Here is a 20,208-nt window from a genome sequence, read left to right as displayed (position 1 = left end):
TTCAAGAGACCGTATCTTGAAAAATCCCATCACAAAAAAGGGCTGGTGAAGTGACACTCAAGGTGTAGGTCCTGAGCTCAAACCCCAATACTACAAAAAAAAAAAAAAAGAAAGAAAGAAAGTAAAAAGGAGCCACGTGTAATGATGCAGAACTGTAATCCCAAAACTCAGGAGGCAGAGGAAGGACTGCCATAGGGAGACATATCTTCAACAAACAAACAAACAAAAGTGAAAAGGCAACACACATAATGGACAAAAATGACTCACAAACTGAATATCTGATAAGAGGCTTGTATCCAGAATATACTAAGAACTCTTACCAGTCAGTAAGAAAAAGACACATAATCCAAGGAAAAGATAAGCAAAGGATATAAATGTAGATAAGTGGTTTGACTGAAGATTGTTTGACTTTACAATGTGTGGAAATGTACTCAGGCAGCCATTCTGATTTTCACTTCCAGTATGACCTTCCAGCACTTTATGAATTGGCTTTGTGTGACACAGTACTGTCTTAACTGTAGGCTAGTGTAAGTGTTCTGAGCACAGTTGAGGTAGGTGAGGCTAAGCTACAAGGTTCAGTAGATTAGGCGTGTTAAACACATTTTTTTACTCTGGATATTTTCTAATACAATGAGTTTAGTGTGGCATAACCCTATCCTAAGTTGAGGAATATCTGTAGACGTTTCGCCAGAGCATGAAAATGGTAAGTACATAAAGACGCTCAACAATATTAGCCACTAGAGAGATGCAAATCAAAAACCACAGTGAGATGCCACTTCAGTGGGAGATGGGGTGACTAGGATGACAAAGACGCCAGCACTAACAAGTGTTGGTGAGGATGTGGAGAAACTGGAACACTTGCAATTGGGTCATTGACAGTGGAGAATAAAATGGTTCATCCATTGTGGAAAACACTGTGGCAGTTCCTCAAAGCATTAAATATAGAGTTACTATATGGCCCAGCGATTCTACTCCTAGGTACACACCCAAGAGAAACAAAAACACATGCCCACAGAAAACTCGTGCACAAACATTCAAGCAGCATTATTCACAGCAGTCAAAAAGCAGACAATGCAAGTGTTCACTAACTGATGACAACGGATGAATAAAATGTCGTATATAAAGGACTGGGGCATGGCCCAAGTGGCAGAGCACTTGCCAAGCAAGTGCAAGACAAAAAATGTAGTATGCTTATACTAATGGAGGATTCCACTATAAAAAGGCAGGAGGTCTGATACAGGTCACAATATGGGTGAATCTTGAAAACATTATGCTAAGTGAAAGAGCCAGGTACAAAAGAAAACACTGTATGATTCTATTTATATGAAGTAATCCCAAATAGCCAAATCTATAGAGGAGAAAAAATAGATTAGCAGGTGGCAGGGGCAAGGGGAGAAGGGGAAACAGGAAGGTGACATCTAGGGGGTGTGGGTTTCTTTTGGGGTAATGATAATCTGGAGGCAGATAGTGTTGTTGATGGATTGCACAACACTATGAATGTACTAAATGTCTCTAATGGTAAAATTTAGGTTATGTGTATTACAGCATAATAAAAAAGAAATATTCGTTTTGTGGGAATATAACATCCATTCTGGAAGTACACAGATCTTAGATGCACACATTCAATTAACTCTCACAATGCAAAAGACTGCATCTTTTAACCTCCTTTTTAGACAACTCAAGGTCGTAAGATTTTTTTCAATAAATACAATAAACTGGATTTGGTAACAGAAAAAAAAATCAATTAACTTTCACACAGTGGCTATACAAAGTGTATAATGAGCACCCAGATCAAGGATGTCCCTAGGCCCCCAAAATACTCCTCTCTGTGATCCCACTAGTCTCTATCCACCAGAAAGACTTTAAGAAATACAACTGCTGGGCTGGGAATGTAGCTTGCCTAGCACATGGAGAAGCTCTGGGTTCAATCCCCAGCACTGCAGAAAAGAACAAGAATTGCTTCCCTCCCTTCTTGCCATTGACCTTTTTCCTTTTCTGAGAGGTCCGGTTCTGTTTTCCAAACTTACCTACTCATTTGCATCTCTTTAGGAAGAATGAGAACTTTCCAACACAGTCATTGCCCCCTTTCTACTCCCTACTTCCACACAACATATTTTAGCTGTTTCTCTTTACGATGAAGTTGCCCTGCTTCTGCTGTCTACCCGTCTAATTCGATATTCCATCTTGTAACGAAGACTCAGGAAGGAGGACTTCAGGAAGACTGCCTCTTCCTGAATATTTCAAAAGGCTGACTATCAAAAAGTGAGTATACAGTATTAACACACCCTGGTACCCTTACACAATGAGATAGTGCTTAACAGGAAAAGAAAGCAGTGTCCAGGGCTGAGCATGGAGCTCAGTGGTACGTGTGGTACAGGGGTTTTAATTTAGGGCTTCGTGCTTGCTAGGGAGGTGCTCTACTTCTTAAACCAAACCTCCAGCCCAGTGGTTAGGTTTTAAGTGATGTAGTCTTTGTGGAAAACTTTGGCAGTTCCTCAAACTGATAGAGCACTTGCTTAGCATGCATAAGAACCTGGGTTCAATCCCAGCATCATAAAAGCAACCAACCAAAACAAAACAAATGAAAAACAAAAATGAGGGTTTGCGTATAATACATACAGAATGAATCCCAAATGTATTAAGTTGAATTAAAAAAAAAAGCAAAAAAACAGACCAGCTGGAAGTGTGGTTCAAGTGGTAGAATGCCTGCCTTGCAAACACAAAGCCCTGAGTTTAAATCCCAGTACCAAAACAAACAAACAAACAAAAGAGTCATGAGACTATGTACTGCTGGGGCTGGGATGTAGCTCCATGGCACAGCGCTTGCCTAGCATGCGCGAAGCCCTGGGTTCGATCCCAGCACCAAAAAAGACAAAAAAAAAGAAAGAAAGACTACATACTTCTAATCCACTTATATGACCTTCTGTAAAGGGCAAAATTATAGGTCAGAACATAGATGAGTGGTTGATGAGGGTGGGAATTGAGGAGGAAGGGAGTGCAAAGGTGGGTGAGTACATTTTGGGGTCACGGAATTGTTGCTATCTTGACTGAGGTGATAGTTACACAACTATGTTTTCAAAGTTCACAGAGCTGCACACTGAAAGGAACACCTTTCTGCTGGGGGTGTGGCTTAAGTGATAGAGCACTTGGCCCTAGCAAGCACAAAGCCCTGAGTTCAAAGCCCTACTGCTGTCAAAAAAAAGGAAACTTCAATCTATGTAAATTATACTTTAATTAGCATGAGCCACCCCCCCCAAGCCATATTTACAAAATTGTAAATCATGTAAATTATGATGAAAATCATGGAAATATGATTTGGTGCAGAAGCAGGAAAGGCAATTAGATGTGCTGAGAAAGAAACAAACTCTCAAGTCGCTAGGCCTGGGATGCTGGAAAAAACAGATGATTCCAAATGGCAAAGCTGAATGGAGTCTTTATTTAAACTCCATCAAGTAGCTGAGAATTGCTGGCATACTCTGCACTATGGAAAATTCAAATCAACTGCAAGAGCAAAATTAAAACCATCCGTAAACAGTGGGTTGTTTTTTTTTTTAAACACAAATGGTAACTTGTCACATATTCTGTTCTGCACCTTTAAAAAAAAAAAAGACAAAATATCTTGGAACTCTTTCTCTATCACTACATGGAAAGTTTCTTTTTCTTCCTTTTTTTTTTTTTTTTTTCAGTGCTGGTGATGCTGGGGATTTTACATTCTAGGCAAGTGCTCTACTACTGTGCTATACCCCCAGTCCTGCACTGAGAATGGTAGGAACCTTCCTGAAACCCAGTTCCTGGATGCCAACCTAGGCCCAACTTGCACCCTAAGGTGTGTTATGGGAACTCTTTTCTACGCCCTGGGACCTGATATAGGAGGGGCCCATCTGAATAGGGGGCTCCTTGAACAAAGCCTCTGGAACCCACTTCCTAGCAGAGGCTGTGCACAAAGAGCAGCAATGGTCATATACAGCCACTGCTAACCCCTTTTCTTTCTTTTTTTTTTTTTAATGGGACTGGAATTTGAACTCAGGGCTTCATGCTTTCAAAGCAAGCACTCTACCACTTAAGCCACACCTCCATAACCACTGCTAATGTGTAACCCAAATGAGCCCAGCCTGAGCAGGTGGCATCAGGGAGGGACCACACTACAGGGTCTGGGCTCTGCAGGCCCTGTCCACAGACGGAAGTGGACCCTTCCATCTCAGTCCAGAATGTAAGTGAGACCCACGATGTTTCTAGAAGCAAAGTCCAGAGGAGAGGAGGGACAAAGTCACCACCCCTGCCCAAGTGAACTGGACACCTAGCACTCCAGCCTTCGGACCTCCAAGCTGCTAATGACATGATTGCTGGATTCAGTAAACATTCACCAGGATATAAACCAGGCCAGGCTTCAGGAGTGGGGGTTTGAGCTGACCACGGCAAGCAAGGGACAAGATGTTCCTGTTTGGCCTGGGGGATGGGTGGACTGTACCTAGCCCTTCTCACCCAATGGAACCTTCTGAGCCTTTGACACAATCCAGTCCTCTCAGGTGGAAACAAAACTCAGACTGCTGAGGCACACCATGGTGGGGAAGACCAGAGAGCCATTCAGAAAGGGCAGAATGAAGAGGTGGGACCACCTAGCCAGAATCATCTGGTAAATAGAAGGGAGGTATCTAGATGAATGGGGAAGATCCAACTTCAGAATCAAATAGGTTAGAATTTGGATCTCTGCTCCCACCAGCTCTGAGACCTGAGGGACAGGTATCCACCTTTCCGGGCCTCAGTATCTCCCACAGGTCTGCAGGTATATCAATATTCCCCACTTGTACAGAGGGAAATACAGCAATTTAGTGTTGCACCTAGAGTTAGAAAAGCCTGGCTCACATTTCCAGTTCTACTCTGCCACTCGCCAATGGCATGGCCTGGGGAACTTTCTGTCCTGAGCCCTCATCCTACCGTTGCTGAACACTGCCAATGCAGTGAAAAGAGTTTCTCAGGAGTGATGTGGAGCCAGAACCAGGGGGCAGCCCTGGAGCCCTCAGTAAAGGCCAGCAGTCACCACTCCATCTGGAGGAAAGCAAGACCTGAGGATTTGGGTAGAGAATGCCAAGGAGAACCCTGGGCCTTCATCCCCCAAAGCCACCAGCTCTACTTTCCCAGTGCTCTGTAGGTACTGGGCCTTGGGACAGAGGCAAAATCATAACCTCTGTTTTAATATTCAGGCTATAACAATACCAAGGCTGCCAAGTCTCCACCAGAGCCCCCCAAGTCCTCAGAAAACATAGTAAGTCATACCCAGCAGTAGCAGAAACCATACTGTGTGCTGCCCCTCCCCCCAAGATGTATGCATTATCTCGTGGAATTTCCCACCATACTATCACTGTCCTCTTACACATGGGGAAACTGAGACTCAGGGGGCTGCTGGCTTTCTCTACTCACGGTGTGTAGCACAGTCAGGATGCAAACTCCTGCACCCACACCTCTAACCACTATGGAACACAATCTTTTTATCTTAAATTTGATCTACATTTGTTCTTCAAACAGGGTTCCAAGACCAGCCCTCAATTACCCCACAAATTCACTTCACTAAGAATGCCACAGTTACCACTGTGCTTACACTGACCTGGATGGCAAAGATCACAGTATAAGCCATGGTCCTGGAGAGAATGTGCCCTTGGTTTCTTCCCCTGGCTCTGCCCTCACTGGCTGGTGGACCAGGGCAAGTCATTCCCCCTCTCTGGGCCTAGCAGTATTGGTCTGTCCTAAGAGGCCACAGTTGGCTCAGAGTCTCCCAGGCCTAGGACCTGTCAGGGTTAGCTCAGCTCAGCTCCCCTCCCCCAGGAAGGCCAGGTCAGGGGCAGGCCCCGCCCAGCCTAGTGGTAAATACTTCTGTCCAGCACTCCCCAGGCCTCTTGTCCAGTCTTCCTGGCAAGAAGTTTGACCAAGATCAACCATGGTAAGGGTCTACCCGGGGCCATGGTGGTCTCCCCTAAGTGTGCCAATCTGTGGTAAGAATTCCAGAAGTGCTTTGTGTCAGAGCCTCTCACTGTCCTTTTCTTTCTCCTTAGACGACTTACAGTGACAAAGGACAAAAGGTAAGGAGGGGAAATGTGGGGCCTGGGTCTGGAAGGGTCAAGGAGCAGGAAGACTGGGATGTCAATAGAGCAGAAGATGAATAAGGACTGGGTGTGCAATGTCCATGTATATACCCACAGGTTCTCCCCTACTCTTCCAGACTGAGCTGAACTCAACTTCACCCTCCTGAGAAACTCTGTCCTCTTAAATACCTGCTGATCTCTTAATCCTGCCTGGAAGTTCTTTCTGAGGTCTACCTTAAATCCATGCTGCTCCAGCATATGGCTATTTTCCTTCTGTGAAACCCAAGCAGACCTCCTGCAGGGACTTCCCAATCCTGAACCCCAAAAGGGCTCAGTTTCTACAACGAGAAACATCTTGTGAAGCTAGACAAGTCTGTGTGGGATTCAGCTTCTCCTAGTTTCTGGGGCAAAGGCTGGGACGAGAGGTGGCAAGAGGACACAGGTCTACTTGCACTTTTCTAGACCTACTTCCAGGGTCTCAACCTCACCCCTCCTCCCTCCTGCAGCCCGAGAAAGGCCGTTTCCTCCACTTCCACTCTGTGACATTCTGGGTTGGCAACGCCAAGCAGGTAGAAGAGTGAGGTGCTGGATGGGCAAGGGACAAGCCAGCGGGCCTCCTGGATGAGGCCAGGCCCCAGCAGGTTCTGGGATTGGCTTCCTGGAGGGGAGGGTCAGGGCCATTTTGGAACCAGACACTCTGGATTACATAACCAGGGCCATAGACCCTAGCGGGAAATCTGAGGGCAGAATGTGCCCAAGAGCAGCCTGCTCTCCCAGGAGGATTTCTGTACCTGGGGCTCCCTTCTAAGATCCCCCAGGCCAGGTTCTTTACCTTCCTGAATCCTACTGCCACTATGTCATTCAGGCTGCCTCATTCTACTGCAGCAAGATGGGCTTTGAACCACTTGCCTACAAGGGCCTGGAGACGGGTTCCCGGGAGGTGGTCAGCCATGTGATCAAGCAGGGGAAGGTGAGTCTCCCCTCCCTCCGAAAACTCCCTGGGTCTTGGTTCATCTGGCCCCTCATGTGCTGAACTCTGGTTTTAGGATGGCTAGGCCTAGCCAGTTCTAGGATGCATTTATTGTTCAATGGTATCAAGATGCCCTGTTGGCCCATGCACCAGGCATCTTGATACCACTAAGCAGCAGGGACTTTCCTAGCTCTGATCTTTTTCAGTCTGGCCCAATGCAGGCCAGAATGAAGGTCAGGAGACCTGGGACTTCAGAGCAGGGAGTTTAACCAGTGCCCTGGTCCACAGGGTCCCCAGAGTACTCTTCTCAGGACCTAGGGTTGGGTAGACACAGGAAAAAGCCCTCAGCACCAGTGGAGAAAGCTAAGACAGAGAAGGTGCTAGAATGCATGGTCCAGTAGTCTTGCATGGCAGGGACCTTGTGCTCCATCGGGGTGTTAGGATGGGCAGGACAGGGAGGACAGGAGGAGTGCACCTCTCCATGCTCCACTGAGCCATCAGCTACAGTCCCTTCTCTACATTTTAGATCGTGTTTGTCCTCTCCTCTGCACTCAATCCCTGGAACAAAGGTGAGGGGCCCAGGGGGTGGCAACAAGGCTTTTCAAGTAGGGTCAGGGTTCAGGGTGAGGGTGGAAATGATGCATAAGAGGGGCTGAGCCCAGAAGGAGCTGGGAACCCAGAAAGCTCAGAGCCAGCATCCCCCTCCCGGTCATAGAGATGGGCGATCACTTGGTGAAACATGGTGATGGAGTGAAGGATATCGCATTTGAGGTAGAAGATTGTGACTACATCGTGCAGGTGAGAACACACGGGAACAGATGCAGTAAGTCTCTGCCACAGGGATCCCATTGGTCACGGTTGGATATTGGTGTACACACACCTGAGTTCCAGTGACAGGTGCCTCACCCCATACTAACGGTGTGTCCTCACTTTGAGCCTTAGGTTTCCATATCTATGAAATGGGGATAATCACAGCACCTGCCTCATGGAGTGGTTGTAAAAGGAAATGAACTGCATAATATTTTGGAACACAACAGAGCCGAATACCGTCCTCGAGGTGTTTTAGGGGCTGGGGGTGGGGCTCAGTAGTAGAGCACTTGCCTACAAAGAGGGAAACCCTGGATTAGTTGCCCAGCACTAAGGGAAAAAAAAAGGTATTTTTAGAGGTTCAGAGAGTGGATTTAGAGCCAGACTGACTAGGTCTGAATCTTATGCTCTGTGACTAAGAAAGATTTAACTTCTCGGTGCTTGAGTTTCCTCACCTATAGATGATAGTTAGTACCTTCTGTACAATGGTGCTGTGAGGACTGAAGAGGTTAATCCCTCAGACAGTGCCTAGCATGTGATATAAACATTGGTGTGCAGTAAGGTTTTGCTAAATAAATGCATGAACCCAGCATTCAAAGCACTTGGCACAGGGTCTGATACACAGTAGACACTCAGCGTCAACTCATATTCTTCTTATCTAGCCACTCTTTTTATAGAGAGGGAAACTGAGGACTGGACAGGGGATGGGCCACAGAGTGAATTAGCAGAGGCATGACAGTCCCCTGCCCCCACCTGGTTTGTTTCCCCATAGCCCAGCTCTGAGCCTGGGTCTGTTTCACTACCTGCCAAATGGGCACGAGGCTTGGGTATGGGAGGTGGGGGAACAGTGAAGCTGGCTGGGATTCCTGCTTAAGTCAGAGCCATACAGAAGGCCATCCAGCAGGAGCAGCAGGCAAGGGCTCCAGGAGGCTCCACCCCTCACTACTTCCCCCACCCCATGTCCTTTTCAGAAAGCTCGAGAACGGGGTGCCAAAATCGTGCAGGAGCCCTGGGTGGAGCAAGACAAGTTTGGGAAGGTGAAGTTTGCTGTGCTGCAGACGGTGAGTTAACTTTAGTGCTCCCACTCCTGCTGTCAGGAGCCACTGAGATGCCAGGACCCCAAACTCAGCCCATTATACCATCCCACCCATGTGCCTCAGAGCGTAGACTTCCTCCTTCAAGTCCAACCTCCTCTAATGCTTGGACAGTGTGAAGGAACTTCCGGGAGCTACCGGTCATTCCTCCGGGGGTTCTCTTTCTCCCAATAGAAGATGACAGCAGAGAGGTGTAAGCTTTGTTCAGGGGCTTTGACAAAAGGACAAACGGACAGGGTGGGGTTAGGAAAAGACATATCCTACACTAGCTCTGTGTCTTTGGGCAAACCACATGCCATCTCTGTGGCTCTGCTGAAATGAGCAAGGACCAGAACTGGACTATCTGTGTGACCTGGAACACACTATGAAACCTGTCTGTGCCTGTTTCTTCAGCTAGAGCCCCTTCTAGGGCAGTTATGAGGATCATTCCTGTACAACACTTAGAAGAGCAGCACATGTCATACTCCAGTACACACTGAGCAAAGATGACTAATTCTGCAGAGCACCTGTGTTACCGAAAGATTGAGACAATCTTAGGTCCTACCTCCAAGATTAAATAAAATGTAAAGATTTTTGCTAAAACAGCTGGGCACTGGTGGCTCATGCCTGTAATCCTAGGTACTCAGGAGGCAGAGGTCAGGAGGATTGTTTGAAGCCAGCTTTGGGCAAATAGTTCACAAGACCCCATTCCAAAAAACTTATCATAAAAAAGGCCTCGTGGAGTAGCTCAAGTACTAAGAATGCCTGTAAGTAAATGTGAGGCCCTGAGTTCAAACCCCAATCCCACCAAAAAGAAAAAAAATAAAATAAGATTGCTAAGACAGTTAAAAGAGTCTTTCAATATAATTTGATCCAATGTCTTCACCTATTTTTCATTTGGTCAACACAGGTTTGTTTGTTTGTTTTTCTTTTTTTATTATTGCCTTTTTATTTATATTTTTTGGTGGTACTAGAATTTAAACTCAGGAATTTGCACTTGCTGGGCAGGCACTCTACCACTTGGTCACATCTCCAGCCCTTTATGCTCTGGTTATTTTGGAGATAGGGTCTTGCTTCTTTTTGCCCAAGCCAAGCTGGACCCCAGATCCTCCTATTTACACTTCCAGCATTGCTAGGATGACAGGCGTGGACTCTCAAACTTTTTCACCCAGACTGGCCTGGAACCACAATCCTCCCAACCTCAGTCTTCCACAAAGCTTGGGATGACATTGGGATGACAGGTGCACACCACTGCACCCAGCTATTGGTTGAAATAGGATTTCATGAACTCCTCACACACTGACCTCAAACCATGATCCTCTGAATCTCAGCACCCCAAGTAGCTAAGATTTAAGAGGTGAGCCACCAGTGCCTTGCTTTGTTTTGTTTTTTTGAGACAGGGTCTTGCTATATAACCCAGGCTTGCCTTGAACTTGTGATCCTCTTGTCTCAGTCTCCTGAGTGCTGAGACATGCATGCCGTGTCTGGCTAGTCAACACAAGTTTATTGAGCACATACTATGTGCCAGGCACTGCAACAGATTCCAGGAATACCATGATGAGCAAAACAGCATCCCTGGGACTGGGAATGTGGCTCAAGTGGTATAGCAGTTGCCTAGCCAAGACCCTGAGTTCAATTTCCAATACAAAAACAAACAAATGAACAAACAAACAAAAAAACCAAGCGTCCTTGCCCTCAAAGAGCTGCTGGCCCTGTGCAGACACTCCTGGCAGAGTGGCTTAAGTAGAAGAGCTCCTGCCTAGTAAGCATGAGGCCCTGAGTTCAACCCCAGTATCACCATAAATAAATTAATAAATAAGTAAGTAGGTAAAAAATAAATAAATGGGAAGTTGACTGGCCCAGGATCACACACAAGTTAGGGTCAGACTGGCGTTGGAACCCAGGGCTGTATAGGCACCATGAAAGAGCCCAAACTCGGTGGGATGGGTGCTCAGGAGCTGAGCCAAGTTGCTTCCCACTCGCAGTATGGGGACACCACACACACCCTCGTGGAGAAGATGAACTACACCGGCCGGTTCTTACCTGGATTTGAGGCCCCAACATTCAAGGACCCTCTCCTTTCCAAGCTGTGAGTGTCCCTCTGTACAGGAGAGGGGTGGAAAGCCATGTCCACTCTCCTCCACGTAGACTGGTCTCATCTAGTGGGGTGGAGCATCTGGAGGCTGCTTGCGTGCACCCAGAGGGGGCTTCAAAGAGGTGACACTAAGAGGTAGCAAACAGTTGAGCTGCCTGGGTTCACAACCCAGCTCGATCACTTTGTAGCCACTTAATCTTGGACAGGCCACTCCATTTCTTTTTGCTATTTCTTCATCTGTAAAACGAGGCTCCTAACTGAGCTAACAAAATAAATGGACTGACGCACATGAAGAGCTACAGAAGTCTGAGCTATTATTATTATTGGAGGGTGAGGGGGAAGGGAGAGATTTGAGGGCCAGCCTTCTTCTCACCCCCAGCCCCTTTTCTTTTCCTAGGCCCAACTGCAACCTTGAGATTATCGATCACATCGTGGGAAATCAGCCTGATCAGGAGATGGTGTCTGCCTCGGAATGGTGAGCCCATTTCTCCCACAGTCTATCTTTCTGTCACCGCAGGGGGCAGATCCACCCCCTTGATTCACTTATTCACTGAAAAACTGTCACCATGAAGACTAGAGATTTTGAGGCTGAATTTCCTCTGAGGAAACGTGAGGGTGTCACAGTGCAGCCAGCCTTGAAGGAAGTCTAGCTCTACCTGCCTTTGCCTTTCTTCCCCACAATACAACAGCAGAGAGATGGGTTAGAATAGGGCCAAACTCACTTTTATAATAAACCAACTCTCGCGTGAACTAGCTTAGTCCCGCGAGAACCAATCCATTTTGAGGCGTGGCTTGGTGACGTAATCCTAGCACTCAAGGGACTGAGGCAGGAGGAGGGCAAGTTCAAGGTTATCCTGGGCTACACAGCCAGACCGGCTCCAAAGAAACTCCCAACAAACAAATAAACAAACCCAAACAACAACAACAAAACACCATAATAACAATTCATTCATGGGGGCAGAGCTTTCCTGAATTCATTACCTCTTAAGGGTCCCCCCTCTCTTTTTTTGGTAGTACTGGAGTTTGAACTCAGGGCCTCATGCTTAGCCAGGCAGGTGCTCTACCACTTGAACCACTCTACCAGCGTTTTTTTGCATAGGGTATTTTTGAGATAGAGTCTCAATAACGATTTGCCCGGGGCTGGCTTCGAACCTAGATCCTCCTGACCTCTACCTCCTGAGTAGTTAGGATTACAGGTGTGGGCCATGGATGCCCAGCTGTAAGGGTCTCCTCTCTTAATGGCATCATAGTGGCAATTAAATGTCAACTGATGAGAGCATATTCAAGCTGCAGCACTGCGCATTCCTTCCTGAAAGCACTTCACTTCTTTTGTTACAAGACACGTTCCTTCCACCTGGAGCAAAATTGTCATAATAAAGGTACTGATGGCACATATGAATAAAATAAAATAAAACAAAATAAAATAAGAAATAAAGGTACTGATGTGTGTGATGTGATCGCTGTCTCCTGTGTGGCACACATGCTGGAAGGAGGATGTGGAATGATGGTAAACCAGTCCCAGGCTGGCACTCAGATCGGATGTGTCCTGTGGCCACTTGGCAGGTACCTGAAAAACCTGCAGTTCCACCGCTTCTGGTCCGTGGATGACACGCAGGTGCACACAGAATACAGCTCTCTGCGCTCCATCGTGGTGGCCAACTATGAGGAGTCCATCAAGATGCCCATTAATGAGCCAGCACCAGGCAAGAAGAAGTCCCAGATCCAGGTGAGGCCTACTCTGGCTGGGGAAGAGGGCTGATGGCTCTTACAGGGGCAGGGATGTGGGTGACAAATGACAGTGGTCTCCTTGTTTACCTCTCTCAGGAATATGTGGACTATAACGGAGGAGCTGGGGTCCAGCACATCGCTCTTAAGACCCAAGACATCATTGCAGCGGTTAGAAACCCACTCCTGGTCCTCAGCCCCCTCTCCTTCATTCAGCTCCAGGAACAGTCTCTGCAAAATGGAAGAGGGGGCCAGCGACAGTCCTGGCCCCCCTTCTCTGGCTTGGAGGGTTGACAGAGAGCCCCACACATACACTTCCTGATCCCTGCAACTCATGTGTAGGCAATTCTTACTCTACCCCAGCAGGACAGTTCAGGCTCTGCAGAATAATCAGTTTCCAGGATGTAAGAAAGCCTGAATTCTAGTCTCAGTTCTGCTGGTGCCTTGCTGTATGAATTGGAGGGATTCGGTGCCCTCTCTGGGCTAGAATTGCCTCATTTTGAGAACAAGGTTATTAGGCTACAAGATTATTATGTCATTTTAGACAAATTAAATGCCCTTTGTGAATCTAACCCTGGGGGAGATTGGGTCCTACCTATTCTGTAAGGTCAAGAGCCTAGACTGTCCCATTCAATCCTGGGCAACCTGAGTTGACTGCACGACCTCCGTGAGGTCATTTATTCACTAACTCAGTGAGTGTTTATTGAGCATCTACTATGAGCTAGACACATTGGTAACAAATGGATTTTGCCCTTATGGAGACAATAAGTAAAATATGTAGGTGATGGTGAGAGTCCTGGAAGAAAATAAAGCAGGGAAGTGGGGGAGCAAGGGTGGAGGACAGAGCACATTTAAGTAGGGTTATCAAGAAAGGTCACATGGAGAAAGAGACACTTGAGAATGCAAAGGATTGGAAGGAAAATCCTATGGAAATGGGGAAAGTGCCTCAGGCATGAGGGACAGCTGAAGCAAAGAACCCAAATTAGCTGGGAGTGCATGGAAGGTTCCAGAAATAGCAAGGAAATTGGTGTGGCTGGATCAGAATGAGTGAGGGAGAGAGGTAGAAGACAGGTCAGAAGGTAGGAATGGGGGACAGATAGTGAGGGCCCTAGAGAGAACCTACAATTTGACTCCAAGATGTGGCATCGCCATGGGGTAAGCAGAGGAGTAACATGATTTGTATTTTAACAAAATCACTTTGGCTACTATGGTGAGAATACTTAATCATTTAATGCCTCAGTTTCCCCAGCTGTGAAATGGATATATAATGAGGCAATACATAGAAAGAGAGACACACAGTAAGTGTCCATAAATGAGAGCAGGGGCTCAGACAGGGGATGAAGTCACACACATCCTGGCAGTCAGGAGAGTCACTGTCTCCTCCAGACCTAGCAGCTGCACTTGGCTAGTGCTAAGCTTGGACAAAGAGGCTGACCTTGATCCTGCTCCTGGACAGATTCGCCACTTAAGAGAGAGAGGCATGGAGTTCTTGGCTGTTCCACCAACGTATTACAAGCAGCTTCGGGAGAATCTCAAGTTGGCCAAGATCCAGGTGAAGGAGAACATCGATGTGCTGGAGGTGAGACCCAGCTGGGATCCTTGGTGGGTCAACATGGGCCCTAAGTTCCATTGGTCCCCACACATACTGTCCAAGCCTACCCTGCAGCAGACATTGGGATGCAGAAGGAAAACCAAACCAGGTCCCGCTTGGCATGAGGGTTGTACTCTGGAGAGGGAGGGAAGAAGAAGGGAGGGGTGAAGGGAGCAGGAGGAAGGGGTGGAGGGAGGGGAAGAGAGAGAGACAGAGAGCGATTAAGATTGATTGAGGGTATTGGTGCCACGCAGAAAGTTAAACCAGGCAAACCAATCGCAGTAGTTCACGCCTGTAATCCCAACATCCAGGTAGCTGAGACGAGAGGATTGTCAGTTCCAGTATAACCTGGACTACAGAATAAGACCCTGTCAAAAAAAAAAAAAGAGAGAGAGAGTTGATCCCAGGGTTATATTACAAAGTGATCAGGGAAGGCTTCTCTGAGAAGGTGGCTTTAATTGAAATCTATCTAACGAGAGGGACCTGACCAGGTGGAGGGCGAGAGAATGAGCATTTCTGGTAGAGGGAATGGCAAGGTGCAAAGGTCCTGAGGCAGAAGTGTGCTCAAAGTGTCTGAGGAACAGAAAGAAGGCCAGCATGGATGAAAGGTAGCATTTGACACCTGACCTAGATCAGACAGGTAGACAGGGGCTGATTCTTCTTGTGGATTATTTATGACTTTGGATATTGCTCTTCTGTGGCCAGAAACCAGTAGAGGGTTCTTTGGTTTTGTCTTAACAGCTTTATTAGCATAGAAATCACATGAAATATGTTAACCTTGGGCCTTTTGTTGTTGGTTTTTTTTTTTTTTTTTTTTCATTTTTCTTTTATTATTCATATGTGCATACAAGGCTTGGTTTATTTCTCCCCCCTGCCCCCACCCCCTCCCTTACCACCCACTCCACCCCCTCCCGCTCCCCCCCTCAATACCCAGCAGAAACTATTTTGCCCTTATCTCTAATTTTGTTGTAGAGAGAGTATAAGCAATAATAGGAAGTGTTGTTGTTTTTGAGACAGGGTATCACTATGTAGCCCAGGCTGGCCCTGATCTCATGATCCTCCTACCTCTGCCTCCCAAGTGCTGGGATTACAGGAGTGAGTCACCACGCCAATCTTATGTTAACCTTTAAAAGTATACAATTCAATGGACCTTAGCTGTTTGCTATGTTGTGCAACCAGCATCAAAATCAAGCTTAGAACATTTTCATCATCCCAAAAGAAACTTTGATCCTCTTAGCTATCATCTCCCATTCCCTACATTTCTTTCTTCCCCTCCTACCACAGCCCTAGACAATCACTGCTCTGCCTTTGGTTACAAATTTGCCTATTCTGTACATTTCACATTAGTGGAATCATACAAAACGTGGTTTGTTGTAACTTTTTTTCTCTTAGCATGATGTTTTTGAGATTCATCCATGTCATAGCATGTCAATACTTCATCCTTTTTATGGCTGACTAATATCCCATTTCATCTATTCATCAGTTGGTAGATATGTAGGTTGCTTCTATTTGTGGGCTGTTGTGAACAAGTACTTTATGAACATTTGTGTGAACATATGTTCTCATTTCTCTTGTGTATATATCTAGGAGTGGAATTGCTAGGTCACATGAAAACTTTAACTTTTTTTTTTTTGAGGTACTGGGGTTTGAACATAGGGCCTTCACCTTGAGTCACTCCACCAGCCCATTTTTGTGATGGGTATTTTTCGAGATAGGGTCTCGAGAGCTATTTGCTCTGGAACTTCGAACCTCGATTCTCCTGATCTCTGCCTCCTGAGTAGCTAGGATTACAGGCGTGAGCGCCCGGCGCCCGGCTATGTTTAACTTTTTGAGAAATTGCCAGGCTGTTTTCCAAAGCACTTTGTACATTCTCACCAGCAAGATATGAAGGCTGCGATTTCCCCTGAATGCCGTGAACGATCTGATTTGATGGCTATGGGCGGAAGCAGGGAGAAGCCTTAGTAGTGGCTTCGGCAGGAACTGTGGTACTGGGGTGGTAACAGGACGATTTGGGGATGTATTTGAAGGGGGCTTGAAACTGCTAGAAAAAAGCGTCTTGGCTTTGAGGGTACGGGGGTCCTATGAACTGTTTAAGGATCTCAAATGCCAGGCTAGAAGGGCGGGCCAGCCTCCCCCTAATGGAGTCCTAATGGAGCCCCCTGTCTCCTGACCAGGAGCTGAAAATCCTGGTGGACTACGACGAGAAAGGCTACCTCCTGCAAATCTTCACCAAACCCATGCAGGACCGGCCCACGCTCTTCCTGGAAGTCATTCAGCGCCACAATCACCAGGTACAGCCTGACTCCCGCAGGCCTAGGGGGCCTGCAGGTGGCACGATCGGCTTTCTGGGTTCCAGCTCACCTGCTCTCTCCCGCTCCAGGGCTTTGGAGCCGGAAACTTCAACTCGCTGTTCAAGGCTTTCGAGGAGGAGCAGGCCCTTCGTGGCAACCTCACCGACCTGGAGGCCAACGGGATGGTGTCTGGCATGTAGGCCCCGCCCATCTCCAGGCCACGCCCCGAGGCCTGCGGCACGCCCACCTGGCCAGTCAGGAGCGTTAGCTCCTCTTCCACTGGCCACTCCATTTCGACCCCGCCCCGCTGCCACGCCCACTTTTCATGACCACGCCCCACGCCCCCTGTTCGCTCCCGCCTTCCTCACTCTGGCATTTGCTCCAGGCGAGGAGCAGTGGCGTCCCTTCGCCGCTAGGGGGAGACCAGGGCCGCGGCGCTGCCTGGAGGCGTCTGCTCCAGCGCAAGCGTTTGGCTAAGTGAGACCGACTGGTTTGGGGAGGATTTCTCGAACAGGGGGACAGGGGACTTACACTCAAAAGGTAAGAGTGTATTATCGTGTCAGAGTGGTAGATACTATTACAACTAATAAAGCAGGTGATGAGATTGAGTGGCAATGAGAGGGTCTAGTTTCGATCAATGGAAGAACCCTCTGGGAAGGTGACATTTGCGAGCTAGACATGGGACAATCCGGAGAGAGTATCCTAAGAAGAGGCAACAGCAAGAGAAAAGGTGGGACGGAACGTGGTAGCATCCTGACTGGTGGTTTGTGATCGCTAAAGATGACTCGTCCTGGCCAGGTGCCGGTGGCTCATGTCTGTAATCCTAATTACTTGGGAGGCTGATATTGGGAAGATCACAGGGAAGATCATAGTTCGAGGTCAGCCTGTGCAAATAGTTTTCGAGACTCCCATCTCCAAAATAACCAGAGCAAAAAAGGGCTGGAAGTGTGGCTCAAGTGGTAGAGTACCTGCTTTGCAAGCATGAGCCCCTGAGTTCAAGCCTCAGTCCCACAAAAAAAAAAAAAACCCGTCCTCAATTTTGTTACCCAGAGCCCAAACTGAAATGTGAGAGGGGAAGAGTATTGGCCAAGGGACTTTAGGACAGCATCCTTTCTGAGCAACCACAGGACATGGTTCCTGGTCTGAGCCCCTCAGCTTCCACTCTGCACCTGAGCTTGGCAGTCAGCAACCCTCCCCCACACACCACCTAATGACTCCTTTTGAAAGTGACTTGCTTGAATGACCCTTGCTAAATAAAGAATGAGGCAATTGGTAGAGGAGCTGCTGGTCCCAAAAACCTTCGAAAGAAATTATTTCTTCAAAACCAGAAAGAAGGGGCCGAGAGTGTAGCTCAGGGGTAGAGCACATGTCTAGCATGCGAGAGGACCTGGGTTCAAACATACACACACACACAGAAGAGGAGGCGGATGAGGACAAATTTGGCTTCTTTTCCTTCTGCTTTAAATACTTAATTCCCCTCCCTGAATATGAGTCCACTCAGAATTCAGGTACAGGTGAATCTCAGTGTAAGGAAAAAAAAAAAATCTGAGTTGTTATCATGAGCATTGAAGGGTTTTTCTTTTTTCAGATTAGGGGGAAAAAAATCAGGGCTTCTAGGATCATGAACTTCAGAGATCAAAAGAACACAGGAGAGAACCAAGAGGAACAGGCCCCAGGCCATGCAAAAATGTCTCCCTCTATTCTCCCATGGTTTATGCAAAGAAGGGAAATTCTATAACCCAGAAGGTTGCAAATTGGTGGTTTATGGGCCAAATCTGGTTCACAGATAGCTTTTATTTCACCTGTAGGGTTTCAAACAAACTCAAGTCAATATTTTAGAAAGTTGGGACATTTCACACACAAATTCTAGGATTCTGGTTCTTCTTAGATCAGTGGGCTGACTCTGGACTTGCCTTCTATGCAGTAGCAAGCCTCTGGTGCTAAACAGTTTGTTTTCTGGATAAAGCAATCTCCCTTCAGCTGAGCTCATACTAGAGAACCAGATTGCCTGATCACATCCAGAGCATCCACTCATTGGCTGTATGATCTTGGGCACGCTACCTGACCTCTCAGTGCCTCAGTTTCCTCATCCATTCAATAGGGATGAGAATCACCCTGTCTCCTAGCACTGTAGATGTTTAAAACAGTGGCAGGCACTCAATGCTGTGTGCATTTTTGTTTTTATTCTTGGAGAGGAGCCTGAGTGAGGGACTCTTGCCCAAATCTGCCTGGCCCCTCCCTCTCCCATCTCTGTCAAATATGCAGATATCTCAAATTGGAGCTCCCTTTTTGGCCCCTGCTGCAAAACCAACGAGGAGAGGACTCACTTAGTGGGATGGAGGAGAGGCGGAGGGAGAGGCGGATGGATTTGAAGACTGGAAGGACCAGCAGATTAGGTGGAGGAAGGATTAGGTAGTCCAAGGCAAGCCGTGGTGAGTGAGGCAGGGTACAGAAATGCCACAGAAGTGCCAGGTTGAAAAGTCTGGCAGGAGGAACAGATTCAAGGTAGATAACACTCAGATTTGAATGTGTTCCCTTCCTCCATGTGCCTTGGGTTGAACCCCTTGGTTGCTCTTATGCTGTCTTGCAAGGTCTGGTGTTATCACCACCCTGACTCCTTTCCCCAGTACCCCTCAGACTTCTGTTTTTTTCACTGTCCTCCACTCCCCACTCAGCTGCAACCATACTGTCCTCCTTGCTATTCCCCAGGCCCATCAGGCAGGCCTGTCTCAGTGCCTTTGCACTCACCATTCCTTCCAGAATGCCCTTCCTGCAGATGTCCACAAACCTCCTTTGAGCTCAGTTTAAATGTCAGTCCAGTGGACTTCCCTGAGCACCATATTTAAAATTTCACACAGCCCTGCTGACACTCCTTCTCTTAGCTACTTTTCTCCTTACTAGAGCGTGTGTCTGTGTTGTTGGGCTTGCCCACAAGACCATAATCTCCGTGAAGACAGGGAGATTTTTTTTTTTCACTCCTGTACCCCATCTAGTGTCTAGAAGTATCTAACACATAGTAGATGCTCAATAAATACTGTCGAATGGGTGGGAGGCATAGCTCAAGTGGTAGAGCTCCTGCCTAGCAAGAACAAGGCCCTGAGTTCAAATCCCAGTGTCTCTCTCTCTCACACACACACACACACACACACACACACACACACACACACAATTGGGTCACATGAATGACCAGGAGGTATCTTCTCTCTCCTGGCTCAGCCCCAAGCCCACCTTTTTCTCCACATGTCCATTTACGGTAGTGTCCTGTCCAGGTGCACAGTTCCTAATCAACCCATCACTAATGGAGAGCTCTGCCTTCATTCACTGCTGTCACCAATGTGGCTGCAAAGAACACCTTTGTATATGCTACTGTTCCCTTGGGTCTGTAAGGTTCAATTCCTGGCAGTGGAACATTTGAGTCAAGGAGTCATGTGCATTTAAAATACCTGACTGTATCTTAATTTTTCCTCCTGAAGGCTGCTGCAGTCTGTGCCACTACTGACATGAGACTCCCTACCGCCATGTCCCCTCCCCTCCTCCCGCCTCATGCTCACCAATAGTGAGGATTTTACAGCTTCTAAT

The 20,208-nt window shown here is 47.3% G+C and overlaps 2 protein-coding genes across 3 annotated transcripts in view; one reads left to right on the top strand and one right to left on the bottom strand.

Moving 5' to 3' along the window:
• The window catches only part of Psmd9 (proteasome 26S subunit, non-ATPase 9), a 38,448-nt gene extending 32,687 nt beyond the window's left edge, over positions 1-5,761 (bottom strand). The window contains exon 1 of the mRNA XM_074061253.1: positions 5,603-5,761. Within this exon, the coding sequence (XP_073917354.1) occupies positions 5,603-5,707 (105 nt within the window). The 5' untranslated portion in view covers positions 5,708-5,761. The remainder of the gene's footprint in view (positions 1-5,602) is intronic.
• A 44-nt stretch (positions 5,762-5,805) lies between these two features.
• Positions 5,806-17,244, top strand: Hpd (4-hydroxyphenylpyruvate dioxygenase). 2 transcript variants are annotated; one of them, XM_020163674.2, is made up of 14 exons: positions 5,806-5,935; positions 6,048-6,074; positions 6,584-6,646; positions 6,943-7,047; positions 7,574-7,616; positions 7,763-7,845; positions 8,826-8,915; positions 10,913-11,016; positions 11,420-11,497; positions 12,586-12,748; positions 12,847-12,918; positions 14,204-14,326; positions 16,513-16,629; positions 16,719-17,244. In XM_020163674.2, the coding sequence occupies exons 1-14, from the start codon at positions 5,933-5,935 to the stop codon at positions 16,827-16,829; spliced, it is 1,182 nt and encodes a 393-aa protein (XP_020019263.1). In that variant the 5' UTR covers positions 5,806-5,932; the 3' UTR covers positions 16,830-17,244. The 2 variants fall into 2 exon arrangements, with proteins under 2 accessions (XP_020019263.1, XP_073917348.1); XM_074061247.1 differs by lacking the exon at positions 6,584-6,646 and having other exon boundaries at positions 5,815-5,935.
• Positions 17,245-20,208: the final 2,964 nt, after the last annotated feature.

Source organism: Castor canadensis, chromosome 18 (genome assembly GCF_047511655.1).
Source record: "Castor canadensis chromosome 18, mCasCan1.hap1v2, whole genome shotgun sequence".
Classification (NCBI taxonomy): Eukaryota; Metazoa; Chordata; class Mammalia; order Rodentia; family Castoridae; genus Castor; species Castor canadensis.
The sequence above is the reverse complement of the archived record's forward strand: the minus strand, read 5'-3'. Positions and strand labels throughout refer to the sequence as shown.

Bases quoted from the DNA above. Each gene is read 5' to 3' on its own strand.
- Hpd (XM_020163674.2), top strand. The intron at 7,048-7,573 runs GTGAGTCTCCCC...TCTACATTTTAG, and splicing joins ATGTGATCAAGCAGGGGAAG to ATCGTGTTTGTCCTCTCCTC. The intron at 11,017-11,419 runs GTGAGTGTCCCT...TTCTTTTCCTAG, and splicing joins GACCCTCTCCTTTCCAAGCT to GCCCAACTGCAACCTTGAGA.